The sequence below is a fragment of the Cataglyphis hispanica genome, chromosome 7 (assembly GCF_021464435.1).
Source record: "Cataglyphis hispanica isolate Lineage 1 chromosome 7, ULB_Chis1_1.0, whole genome shotgun sequence".
NCBI lineage: Eukaryota > Metazoa > Arthropoda > Insecta > Hymenoptera > Formicidae > Cataglyphis > Cataglyphis hispanica.
The window spans coordinates 5574303-5588876 of NC_065960.1; the positions used below are offsets into that span (position 1 = coordinate 5574303).

The window sequence follows — 14574 nt, forward strand, 5'->3', positions numbered from 1 at the left end:
CAGTACGCGACGAGACATCTCTCGGTGTGGTTCGCGAGTATTACCGAGCGTGCGTCGCAAAACACATCGTGCACCTTTATATCACGACGACCGTCAGTGAACAAGGAAAGAGGAGATGGACGAGAAAAGTCTTCAGCTGGCCAAGGCGATGGTCGACGCGGAACTGTGCCAAAACGCGCCCGCGAAAACCGCCGTGTCTCGTATGCACGACAAGCAGCAAACCTTCCGGTAAGAATCATCCTCGGATCACCCTTCCCGAACACCGTCCCAAAATATTATTTACGATAATTTCTTTTCCCGTTATGTACATTTCACTTATTTTGGAGTAATTTTTTATACTTGAAGGTTATTTTTATAATTTAAAAAATTGACGACGCGAAGTTTGTCTACAATCGCATATACTTCGATTTACCTCCGCGAGAGCGATTTATGCGACGTTTGCAGAAATTTGTGGCGAACTTCTGTATCTCAAACATTTTTCCAGCAAAGTTTGAGGCACGCCCAAAGTCGAAAATTTCCGCCTTAATTAGAACAATTAGAACATACATTCACGACAAAATGGAATGATTTTATAGATGCATATAGAAAAAAGAATAAAACACAGCTTTTTCTAATCAATATTAAGAATTAATCGTATTCGTTATAAACTCCTGTAACGCATTATTAGATATCGATGATCAGAGACGAGAGTACGATGATCAGCGTATCAGCTGTCTTATTATTGATTCAAGTTCAATATTAGATATCTGTCTATTATTATGGCTCAAATATTGAAATTTTCAGCATCTTTTTGAAAGCAAGATTTTCGATTAGAACGGAATTGGTTCAAGATGATTGCACAAACAACCATGTATATTCGATACTATCAAAAAAAAAAAATATAGAGATCTGTGTCAGGGTCATGAACGGATCTTGATACAGTCGCGTCTAACAATATGTTTCCTTTTGAAGCTATGTATATATGCTGATCACCGGACCGAGCGAGTAGGAGACATCTAACCGAAGACGGAATTCGATAATTTATAGTCATACGATATTGTTATTAACGCGTAATCTTGTCGAACGTTAATGTGATTATTTTGAAATTGTTATCAGTGAAAATTTTATAACAATTTTATTTTTCTCTTGAAGCAACGTGCAGTCCGAGTTAACGGTCGATCAAGACGAGACGGTGGAATATAATACGCGAAGGTAATACAGTTCTTTAAAGCTCTGTTGAGTGTGATTGTAGCTAGCGCCAACTGGTAAAACTTGCATGAAAATGTTTTTTTTCTTTATACCTTGAATTGACCGTAGTGTTTTGTTTGTATAGTCACTATAGTGGTATCCCTGTAGAATATATAATATGTGTCGTGATTGCTTTTTGTAGTAGTATGTCATCAATCATTTGAACAATCTGTCACGTAACGCAGATTCATTTTTTTTAACATTTTAAATGCTTACAAAAATAATTCAGGATTGTTTGTCATTTGAAAATTATTTCTAGAAGTTATCGAGATTGATAGTGATTTTTTTTTAATTTTTTCTTAAAGTTATTAATTTCTTGGATCTTATTTTTTATTCCGCGCTATGCATAATTTTTAATGGCAAAAGACTCTTTTGGAAATTTTGAAAAGAGAGAGAGGGCCTAGTCAGAAATTTGTATATATATTATAAATGTATTCTCATTGCCATTTCTTCTTATATGTACTTTGATGTCTGTATGTGAAACTATTGAACGTAGACAAACTTTGAGACCTTATGCTTTCTGAATAATTTGCACAATAATGCACAATTTATTCACGCTACAATTTATTCACAGTACACTTGTTTTGTCTCGATGTAGTGTAAAAATATGTTTCATGCTGCATTTGGCACTTTATGTAGTATTTTTAATCATAAAAATATTTTTGTGCTCGCTCGATCATCCATATGTAAAAATAAATGTGATAAATGTGACAAAAAACATCATCGTGACAACAAAAATATATCATATAATAACAGAAACGAATTTTTTTTCTAGAAGCAAGAAAATTTAAAATAATTTTGCTGATGATTTATTTCTTGCGGTTAAATGATTATGATTTTGCACTTATTAGCTTGATGCAAACCAATTAGTTTCTCCGCGAAATTTTACCAAAGGTGCACAATTGTTCTATCCTTTGTCTTGGAATGACAGGTATATAATTAAGCACTTTAATTAATCGTTGATCAAAAGAAAAAAGAATCGCTAATATTATGCTATCTTATATTATAATTAGATTTTAAAACGACGAATATTATATTGTCTGCAAAACAGCAGCAACATGTCAACATTGCACAATGACGCATATCAATGTGCACAGTGAGACGAAATTAAAACTGTATCACATATTCGTTTTGCGAATGTAATGTATGACATTATTCCAATACTTAGGTGTGTGTTTATCTCGGCGATAATAGTCACGTTGTTTTGCAAGTGCAATACGCATTAATCGTACACAATCGACCGCACATGACTCGCGCGTCTTCGTTCCATTACAGATTCCTTTACACCTTTCATTCCCGAGCTCATACAACATACATTATCGAGGAGTAAAAGATGTATGCCACATGCGTATGGGCAACCAAACTTTATCTATATAGCCAGCTGTATTTTTGGCAAATTAATATCAATATCATTGGCCAATCACGCGACACTTGACACAAGCAGCCGGCACGCGATCCGTCTGTTCTTGTCGATGTGACTGGGTTATCAGGGAGGTTCGCCTTATCGTGAGAATTTTTTATCTTCTTTCCTTCTCCTTCAACTCGATACACCGTGTTCGTCGAAGAATGAAATTGTTGGCTCTCGTCAGTATAGTAGTGCCAAGTATATAGCGATGCTACGTAGTAGAAGTATTCTTTTCCAAGTGGCTACGCGCACGAGAAACTCCCTTATCCATTCCGCTGTCAGGTACAGTATTCATGATAAACGTGACCCGCAACTTATCATATACTTTTGATATGCATGGTCGCGTGTCTGTATCTTACATTATGTGTCGTACGTTTATTTTCGACACCCAGAAATTATGTTTGCGACGTATAAGGCGGAAACTGCAATCGAACGGCTCGTTTGATAAATATCTACTGGAATGGAATTTTACGTATGTTTGTTTTGTTAGTTATCTGTAGATAATATCGACGTATCTTAAAATAAAATATTTTATTATTATTATTTTAAAATAAAATTTATAAAATTTATTAATATTTTAAAATAAAATATTCAAACAAAAATTAAAAAGACTCAAATAATAAAATCAATTAATAAATAATAAAGCTCAATTAGAACGCAATAATTGGGGCTTAAACAAGTTATATTGTGTTGGAACATAAGTATTACATTAATTTAGACAGGCCCATTTCGGATCTTTATCAATGAGATCGATTAATTTTAAAATAATTCTGCAATTTATTTTGCCTCGCTGTAGAAACTTAAACTAATAGCTGATGCTTTCATTTTCTCTTATATTCTCTTATATCTAGGAAACTTCATAAACTCGTTAGTTACAATCTCTTTGGCAAATAGGTACAAAATGAGATCATCGATTCATTGCTAATGGATAGTAACTTCAATAAATGAATAAGTCGCCATATAATTGATACGATAAAATTATCATTAACATATGAAAGGAGAATCTTGTTTTATTAATTTCGTCGAAAAAATTCCATAGTAAAACTAATAATGATTTAATGTGTCATATCATTATCCAAATAGCAATCATGGGGACAAAAACAGTAAAAAAATAAAACAGTGTCTTTTATTAACGAAAAAAATATTTTATCTTTCGATATCGATTTTTCTTTAATTCCACATGCATGGAATCTGACGGAAACAAAAAAAAAACTGCACTGCCCGGGAATCGAACCCGGGTCGCAAGAATGGGAATCTTGCATGATGCCACTACACCAGCAGTGCTCTTGTTACTTTGGCGTTTCCTTTCAAGTATATGAGAAGATCGTACTCTAGGAATATAATATTCAACATATATTTATTTTATTAACTAATTAAATCTATTAATGCTATGCAAACATACATGTGAAATTAAAATAACGCAGCTTGTAAATTCTTGTTTTTTCTTCTCGTATCTCGATTAATAAAAAAAGCTCTGATTAAAACATTGACATTATAATAAAACGAGAAAAAAGTCTATCAAATTTAGACTGTTGACATACGTCAATTTATTGATGAGACTATCTTAATTTAAATATATTAAGTTGTAATAAAAAATTCAAAAAATAAACCTGTGCGATGGCCGGGAATCGAACCCGGATCAACTGCTTGGAAGGCAACTATGCTGACCATTACACCACCATCGCACCTGGTAAACTAGACGTTAGTAGCAAAGGAGAAGATTCTTAAAATAATTAATAATTACGATATTCATCGACAATTATTTTCTACTTTTAGAAGAAAAATATTTTTTTATTTTTGTAAATAAAAATAAAAATAAACGAAACAAAAAAAATCTGTCACTTTTAGACTGTTACGTATATTCATTGATGAGAATATCTTAATTTAAATAATATATCAAAAATTAAAACAAAAAATTCAAAAAATAATATTGTGCGATGGCCGGGAATCGAACCCGGATCAACTGCTTGGAAGGCAACTATGCTGACCATTACACCACCATCGCACATGGTGTATAACACATTAGTAGCAAAGGTGAATGTTCACTTCGACATAATTTAAAATTATGATTTGTTGATAAATTTTTATTTTAAAAGAAAAATATTTTATTTTTTTAAATACAACTAAAAATAATTTATTAACAACGTGATTTAATCATTTATTAATGTTTGCAACAAATTGATGATTCATTTCGCATCTATTTGGCAAAGAGAGTTTATTGTAAGAGAGAAAAAAAAAAAATATATATATATATATATATATATATATATATATACATATATATAAAAACCTAAAAATTTTCTAATGTAATAAAATAATAATAGTAAAATAATAACGTTTTTCTTTGCATATCATATATATATATATATATATATATATATATATATATATATATATTAATGCTTAAAATTATTGTAAAAGAAAAATAAAAAAATTTTTGGAACAAAAAAATATGCTATATCAGTTTTACTTTAAAAAAATTTAATATTTGATTTTCGTTCTGAAAAATCGAGTAATGTGCGTATCGGGCATTCTAATATAATAAATTATAAATAAGATATATAGGACAGAAAGTAAACTTCTTAACGATTATTATTATGAACATTGGAGAAGATAAACTTATATACGCATTTGCTATAAATTGTCTTAATGTCGCTTAATTGCAATAGTTTATAAAATTTTAGTACTGGAGATACTTCTACTAGAAAGAAAAAGACATTAAGATAAATGACAATTCTTGAGAATTTTATTCTAGAAAGAGTTTTATGAAAGAATTGAATTAGTACGAGCGAAAATAGAAACAATTGTGAGTTGTTCTACAGTTCTCATATGTGACGTAAAAACTCGCATTGGTTGAACCAAGCATGTGTAACATTATAAATTATTCAATATTGTCATGCGCGCTTCAACCATTTCTGTTGAACATATGGCATAGTCTCGATAACTGAGGAAGTATACTTGTCAGTAAAAAAATAAAACAGGGAAAGAAAGAGTATTCTCTCCATTTCTTTAATATTAGACCAAATATTTTATTTATTCTTCTCTTTTGAAGTAAATAAAAAAAATTTTATTAGTTTAATAATAAGAGCACTTTTTTTATTAATCTAAAATGGAAATTTTATTTACTGAATTCATGATGCATTTATTTTAAGATCATTATTGTTTTCATTGACCGGAAGTATAAGTATTGTGGGTAAAGATTTCCGGCTACTATTATAAGGTCTCGAGCGGTAATCTTTACTTTGCCAAGGATGGATAGCATCATAATTCATTAAAGATAATAGCAGAAAAGAAAAAAAAGTATGTTTTCTTACAAGATAATTTTACGGAACCCTTCCCGATTATATAACAAATTTAATTTATAAATAATTAAAAGAGATAATATATAATTTATAGATAATATATAGTAGATAAAAATGATAAAACACATATAATTTCTAATTGTAAGATAAAAAATATAATAAATGCAAAATCTCTCTTCCTCTTTTCTTCTCTTTGAATATAATAACAATAAATAAATAAATAATAAATAAATTTAATATTCTTAAATTTTAAGGATATTATGAGTATATATATATTATTCCACATTATATTATTATCTTTGATTGCGATGTGTGCAGTTAAGTTGAACTTGCAATGTATCGCGAATCGTTCGAACTCTCGACCCTTCCACGTATTTTTCAGTATCACGAGCGTGACGATAACGGGGGCACGAAGTGGTGGGGAAAAAGGCGCGCGTTAGAAAGCCCTAACTGCCTGGCTACAGCTAGTAAAATCGTTCCTCAGTGAACCTTCAGCGGTCGTCGATCGCGGTCGTTGCGTGTTGTTTGTGCCAACTTAAAGACCTCAATTTCATTGTTCCCATTAATGAATAATACATTAGATTCTTTTCCTCTTCAACATGAAAAATTGTCAAAGAGAGATCTTAAGATTTGTGTAAACATATGATACATTTCAAAGTCTGCAGAAAATAAGGAAACCTTAAATCTTCGAGAATAAAATTTTGTCGTTGAAAATACAGTGCTGCCAATTATTATTAGAAAAATATTTTATTATTAAAAAACTAAAGTATAAATTTTGCATATGATATTGTATATTATATATTGACATGTGTACTCCAAAACATCGATGAAGATTATCTTTATAAATACATGCCGTTTACACACTTTATATTAACTGCAAATCTGCAAAATGACTACAAATAAATATTACGAACTGAAAGCAATTTGTTATTGAGCTGCCAAGTTGCAAAAGTTGCCAGCATATCCAATACTAAACAGATAAGATAAAAAAAAAAAAAAAATCAAACGTGACGATTACGAGCAGTGGTACCCATTATCGTTTGCTTCGTTCATCAGCAAGTGAAATTCCCCTCTTGTGCAAGTAGGTCGCAAACACACATGTTAATACGAAACAAGTACATATACGACGAAGCCCGTGAAACATTCTTTCGAAAGTCGTTTTGATACGCAATTTTATTGGTGGAGGACAAAAGTCCAAGGCGATCATTATCGATTATATCATTATTTCTATTAAATCTAAAATCATCATTACACTAAAGTCCACTTACCTGTGTGATGTGTGCATAAAGTATCACAAGCAGTTATATCCTTGAACATATCATTTGCATCTCGTTCATGGAATGAAATAAACGCGACACCGTGGACGTTACCAAGAATTACGCTTAGACGGATAGATTTACCTCACGTACAAATCGCGAGTTCAAGCATCAAGAAAGGAAATTCTCAGATGTCAAGAGCAATTGGTATTGCGAAAGAAAGAAAGCGCACAGTTCGAAAGTAGCGCGCAGGAACTGCAATAGAGAATCGGCGTCAACAATTGATCGTTATTGAAATCAATCAATGTGTGCTCGAAATTAATCGCGACAGCCGAAGCAACGACTTCAGATTGTGTTTGAAAGAAATTAAAAATGCTGACTTATGCGAAAGCGTCGAGGAGCTATAACTTTGAAGCGATCGTCCTACGGAAGTAGAATCGAAAGTGGATTTGGACTAATCGGAGAAACGAGCTGGGAGAATCGGAAAAGTTAAAGGAAATGTTTTTCGGATTATGGAAATGGTGAAGGAAAAGCCACGCAGACGAAGCGTGAGCGAGCTGCTCGACTGGAGATGCTTGGCTGGATGCAAAGACACCATCGCCAGGAACGAGAATGGTAGCGGAGAAGAACTCTTCCTGGCAGGTCATAATGAAGAACCGGAAACACGCAGGCGGAAACGATCCGGTACTTGGCCGTGAGTAAAAATTCATGAGAAATTACGGAAAAAAACAGCGAAGAACATCAATAAACAAATCCGATTTAATCCCCCTTTTTAATCTATTTTAGACATTTTTTCACATAGAATTTTAGCGATATTTTTTTTTCTACTCAGACATTCTAAATATAAATAGAGTGCAATTTATTATTTTTATCGCTAGTATTAGATTTTTTATTTTATATTATAGTACAATTTTGATTATTATTCGAATATGTAGGCTCATGTAACGAATGATTAATTAATTCTAAGATAAACACAAGATAAATTCTAATATCATTTTAGTGCTGATATATAATCGTGTTGCAATTTGAGTAAAGTTGCCGTTAAAGAGCTTACGAGATCAAATAAAACACAATTAGTTTGATAATTAGAATTTAGAGTTTAAATTGTGCACTTTCAATCGGCTTAAAAATTAAAATTATATCTGGGGAACAATTATTGTATATATATTTTTACTCTGGAATTTGATTTACTTTTGGCTCTTCAGTTGCTAAAGTTTAAAATGTTACAGTGAAAATATCTTCTTACCTGGCTCTCATCCAAGAGGCTCGAATTCGACTCCGAAAGATCTTCTATCGTTGATTATAAAATCTAATTTTTTTATTTTAACATGTAATATATCGAAACTTTATTCAAACTTTTGCAAAAAACGTACGTAATTGATGGACCTAAGGATTCAACAAATAACAGTGTTACTTCTAATATAACATTATTTGTAAATAATTGCATTAATTGGCGATGTTATTGCATCGATTATTGCAAAATTGTTATTAAGTACGGGATATCGATCGAACACACCTTTGCTAACATGAAATCACTGGCCGTTTAATTTCGCAATTATATTGAAATCGCGTAATTTGATTTCAACTCATAATGTAATACGAAACACAACACACGTAGCTTGCCCAACACTTTTGCCGTGATATTATTATCATCTTGAATATTGGATTCTGAGAAACATCAAGAAAATCGCTTATAAAATTAATTAATTTATTTATTTATAATTGATTTATTTATTTCTTTAAAATAAATTTAGTTTAATAAATTTTATTATTTATTAAAAATAAATTTATTAATTTATTCTCTAATATAGTTATCTAAATGATGAATCTATAATGAAAATTTAATCTAATTTAAATGGCCCAAAAAATATTGTTAATTGTTTTTTGATTTTTAAATAATAAAACATCATTATATAAGGTGTAAAAAAATGTGCATTAAAAATAAATTTAAAAATTAAATATTAAATGCGATGAAAAGTTGATAATATAACTTTGAAACTTTTTTCTCAAAATACTTCGATATTTTCCGCAAATGAAATTTATTCGACCGGATTTTTCTCTCGATCGTATTTCTCGATTTATCAAGAAGCCAAGACGAAAGTTGCATATGAGGGAGTTGAATGGTTCTCTCGAATCAAAACAAATAGGTTGCGTGCTTGGAATTGATTAGTGTCCGCGCCTGCGTGCGTCGTGCTGGGCGTCACGACGCCGGCCGGCGTTCAACGTCGTCCATATCCAACACGTTTCTCCTTGTGGTGCGTCAGTGCCTAAGCGTGCCTTAATCGTGTCGGTGCCGCATCACTCTAATTATCGCGCGAGCATCGTCTTCTCTTCCACTTTCGCTTCTCGAAAGATTTATCGTGTGTCAGTCGCTGAATGGACGAGGACGAATTGAGGTATCGAACAATTTTCTTCGTTATTATAACTCGTATTCTACTTTGGGAACGTACTCCATTCTTCTCTTCAACATATCGGAAACTATTGACCTTCTTTCTTATTTATTTATTTATTTTTTTTTTTATTTTGAAAGGAGGAACACTACGTCATCGCGAGAAAGAGAGATCACGTTAATTGACATTTAACTGCACGTGCATCCGAATGCCCGCGTATACGCCCGTTTGAATCGCTGCAAATGGAGCACTTTTTGTTGCTCCTTCCTTCGAGAGAACGCGTTCGAGAACCTTTCGCCGCACACATTCCATCCCGATCCGGCTTTTGAGCTCGACGGGCTTGCGCGCGCGCATGAAGCCTCCTTCGCTCTGTCCATCGGAATTTCAGGAATTCGCGCTCGATGCAATCGATTACAGAAACGAGTGCGTGCGTTCTCACCGTACTCTCGGCTGGCGGTTGCAGCCAAACACGTCATCTTGCCGGATCTCTATTCGTCAAGATCTTTGTCTTGTTCGGCGGCGGATCCCCTCGTTATACATACCCCGAGTCCCCGTTTCCCCATCCAATCGACGTAACTATTACGACAGCGTCATATGAATGTTTAATATTTTACCCGACACGTGTTTATTATATTTATTTTATTCATTGTATTCATTATTATGATTGTTTTATATAAAAATGTTTTTATCGCTTATAAGAAGAACCAAGAAGCGTGACTGATATTACTTAAACCAGTTATGCATACATGAATATAATAAATGTAATGAGTATACGTCAATAGATACGTCAAAACATATAAATATGCATGCTGAATAAAATATTATATTAAAAATTTTAATGATATTGACAACTGCGTCAGTCATGATTGATTCAAAAAATTCTTTCTCCTTTTATTTATTAAATAGAATTGGAGAAAAAGTACTCAGGGAAAAACGCCGCAAGATCGAATAGACTCTAAAACATCTAGAAATATTTGAATTAGATATCATGTAATTTTATAGAGATATATTTATATAATTTTCATCAACAACTAAATAATTATATCAATTGAGTTTTATGATGTGACATTTTGCTGTCATCTAGATGAAGTTATCTAGATAATCATTTAGATGATTTAATCTAAATAAAGTTATCTAAATAATCATTTTGATATTTTTCCTTAATTTTTTTTTTAAATCAATGTCATCCTCGTATTATCTAAATAAAAAGCTTTATTATTTTATCTAGATAAACTTGAAATAAATCATTTTTATCTTATCTAAGATAAAAATGATAAGATAAAATTATATGTCTTATTTTATCTTTATCTAAAATGATTTTAATATTATCTGCAAAACACTGGTGACATTTATTCTTATAGCGTAATTACTCGACTCTACTTTCAAGGATGACGTCGCACTCGCTCTCGTAACTGTGCAAAAATCGCTTTCTTCACACGAAGAAAGCGTTGTTACGTCAGCATGTGCGCCTCGAGCGGAAAGACCGCTAACGTCGAGGAGGTATACGCGAACGACAAAAATATACCAATTTAATTCGCCTCGTGGCATTAGCTAGACTAGAATGAATCTCGGCACGTCTTCCCCTTGGGAAGGTTACTACCTGCAGCATCGACACGAATCGCAATTATTACCGACCGCTAGAGATAGGGAATGATCCCACGACTGTGGGCGACTCGGGCGAGAGAGACTCATTTCGCGCGCGGCCATCTCGCCACTCGGTCGCTCTCTCTTTCACGCTGTGTTCGTTAGTGACGTTAAGAGTTAAGAAAAAAAGAAAGCAATTCATATTCACGAGTTGACCTTTCAAAATTTTTCCTATCGCGCGTTCAATATTTCAATATCAGTGGTGTCCGGTGACTCTATTTGTTTCTCTCTAGTGCAGTGACACGAGAAATGACATTCGCGAGAGTAATTTGTTTGGATGTCGAGAAATTAAGTCGAAAGGACAGATCACCGTCCGGCGAACGTCACAGCGGCTTCGATGAAAAAAGTTTCCAACGACGTTTGAGGTTGTGAATATCAGTGGGACAGAGTCGGAAAAATCTTTTTATGCAAATGCTTCTCTATCCTTGACGCGAGCTCCGCCGCATTTAACTATGATGTCATAGATTTTATTTTAATTAACATGTAACTGCGTTACATGAGCGTCGCGAAAATTTTCTTCTTCGCTCGAGATACGATAGACGATGATTGAGCGAGAAAATAAAATAAAATCTGTGTATTGTAAAATCTGTGTCTCTACGATGGATACCTTCGAGAAAAGGAAAGTTTGTCCTCCAGCGTACTTTCGATGAGCGAAGGACGCCACAGAGTGCCATCACCTCGGAGAACGAGATCAAGATCCTTAGAATTTAGGAGGCACTCACTCCGAAATGATTAAGAACGAGTTTAGAAATCCAATCGCACAATCGCGTTTTGTGAAAGTCGCGCACTTTGTAACCGTGAAATTACAGCACGTTCCAAGAGAGTCGTCTGCTTAGCAATTTTCAACTGGTCGAATAAACGAAAGAAAGTTTTAAATAAGAGAAATGTATCGAGTAATTGTCCTGATCCCTTAATTAAGCATAGCGGAACAAATTGTATCGAAAACGTAATGACTCGACTTTTTTATACTCGCTGCACTCCTTTAAATGTGTCGCATCGTAAATTTTGATGAGTAGCAAGACGAATTTATTCCGCTATTTAAAAATCGGATTGCTATTAATTTTAGCAACCGTGTTTTCTTCTTGTAAGATCGCGTGCGTGAATCTTAAAATAAACGATTTTGGCAACACTCGCATCGAAAACATGCAGCACAATCTAACGCGATTGTAGCACACGATACTCGCACGTGTCTTACATTTTAGTAACACTCGAAGATATCAGAATTAGGATTTAGCTACTCATGATGATTCTCGACATTTTATCAAATTTTATTTTGCATTTTTTATCGGTGGCGATAAACCAATTAATCATATCAATAAATTCCTGACAATTTCATCATAAATGTCTTAAAATATTTCGCGCACACTGTTGCCTTTTGCTCTTGTAAAGAAGTTTTTTATCATCTAATGATAAGATGACGGATCAGATCTCATTCTCGCATGACAGTGACGTCACAGCACAATACGATTTCGTTTGCGATGTCGTCGAGCCGCAAGACGATGGATCGAACGATTCGTCGATGGAGAGTAATCTACGAAATCGCGTACTCAGGTAGATCATTCCCAATAATTCTTTTCTGTCACGAGCGATAAGAAAGCAATTTCGATGCGATTAGTAATTCATAATTCACTGCCGCGCTATAAGAAATTTTTAAACCCGACGAGTTGCATTTGTACAAATTATATCTAAGATAATATAGTATGTGTGTGTATACATACACAGTCTTATGTCAAGTTGTAACTTTTGCATTGACGTCGATTACACTCATTTACAATGCAAAGATTGTGGAATTAAGTTGCGACTGAAGAAATTTTTAATATGTATTTTCCTCATCACGTCCAACATAATTTCTGTAAAAAAAGTCATGCGACTTTTGGATGGAAAGTCAAATTAATGCGACTTAAGTTGCTGCAACACGATAAAGAGTCGAGAAAAAAATTATCTAGTGCACTGTAATGCATTGTAATTGCAGCTTATTCATATAATGATAACAATAATTACTACAAAATAATAATTATCTCGAGTCAACGTTGTCATGAGCAATACGCAGAGCACGTGCACAGCTGATCGCATATAAATATTAATTTTTATGATCATTATATGCAATAATCATAATGTGCATGTACTTGACAGTGCATCATTTTAAAATTAAAAGGTAGAAGGCAATATAATCGTTAAAAAACTCCAAGCTTTTTAGTTTTTTTTATTTTCATTTCTCTCTATATAACTTTATTCAAAATATATTAATGCAAAAAAAGGAGTTATTTTCCGATGTGAGCAAGCTTCGATAATTTTTCCATTCACCAAAGAATAGATGAGAAAGAAATATATATATATATATATATATATATATATATATATATATAAAAGAAGGGATCATACGAAGGTCAGAGTCTTGAGTTGAATAAACTTGTGTTTTTTTTCCGGTACCTTCACTCGATGAAACTAGTAGAGATTATATAGCGAATCCGATGACATTTCTCTATCTAATACACTTGTTTGTGTTTTTTTTTTTGATTTTACAGAAGAACGAGAAGCCTAAACGCACCCAGTCCCGTTCAAACATTCGGGCCATGTGGGCGTATCATGAAGAATTCCGCAATGGTTATGTAAGTAATTGTAATTGTAATTTTTTTTACTCGAGACAAATTTAAAGACGTGAATAATTATTATTTCATCGAAAAGTTTTCCACCATTTTATTTTCGATCGAATACATTTTATTATTATGCGTGCATTTTTTATTTGAAAATTTGCATTGAATACTTTTATTCTCTACGTCAGTATCAATAATTAAATTACGGAATAATATTCAATTATCGCGTCTCACCGTTGATCAAACTTATGATATTTGCAAATAATCATAGATTGATTAAAAATAGTTAGACAAATTATAATAGTCAATTAATGCTGATAAATTTTTGATAAAAAAAGCTGCTTAAATAACTTGCACTTAAATAAACTGCTCGAACGATATTTGCTTACTTTGGTGGGAAAAGTTCTAAATTATCTTCATTACCAAACAAATCAAATTAAAATGCTAATCGCGTCGTTTATATAACAAATGTCGAATATACTAGAAACGGTCAACCGTAAGTTCATTTGCATTTCTTTCTGCAAGAAACGATGACTAAGCGCGACCAGGCGCACGCCAAGACGGTATTTAAAATGCATTATAATCGTTAAGATTATTTCTTACAATCTCTAAAAAAATATTTACGTACCTTTGTATTTTTTTCATTTAATTATTATATTGCCATCTTTTTTTCTTTATTACATCATTTAATTTTTTATGGCACATTAGCCTAATTTTAAATATTTATTTAAGTTATCTCTTTTGGATGGTTCTAAT

The 14574-nt window shown here is 32.7% G+C and overlaps 1 protein-coding gene and 3 non-coding genes across 10 annotated transcripts in view; 1 reads left to right on the plus strand and 3 right to left on the minus strand.

The window, feature by feature from the left end:
• The window catches only part of LOC126850836 (NAD kinase), a 21641-nt gene continuing 7067 nt past the window's right edge, over positions 1 to 14574 (plus strand). The window contains exons 1-3 of one of the 7 annotated variants that reach the window (XM_050594214.1): positions 1 to 228; positions 1132 to 1191; positions 13750 to 13833. In XM_050594214.1, the coding sequence (XP_050450171.1) occupies positions 116 to 228; positions 1132 to 1191; positions 13750 to 13833 (257 nt within the window). In that variant the 5' untranslated portion in view covers positions 1 to 115. Of the gene's footprint in view, positions 229 to 1131; positions 1192 to 2827; positions 2915 to 6437; positions 7885 to 9426; positions 9587 to 11264; positions 12776 to 13749; positions 13834 to 14574 lie in introns of those variants that run through there. The other 6 variants (XM_050594216.1, XM_050594220.1, XM_050594212.1 and 3 more) reach the window with 6 other exon arrangements.
• Trnag-ccc (transfer RNA glycine (anticodon CCC)) lies at positions 3846 to 3916 on the minus strand. Its single transcript has one exon. It is a non-coding gene; the product is annotated as a tRNA-Gly (tRNA).
• Trnag-ucc (transfer RNA glycine (anticodon UCC)) lies at positions 4246 to 4317 on the minus strand. Its single transcript has one exon. It is a non-coding gene; the product is annotated as a tRNA-Gly (tRNA).
• On the minus strand, positions 4566 to 4637 carry Trnag-ucc (transfer RNA glycine (anticodon UCC)). Its single transcript has one exon. It is a non-coding gene; the product is annotated as a tRNA-Gly (tRNA).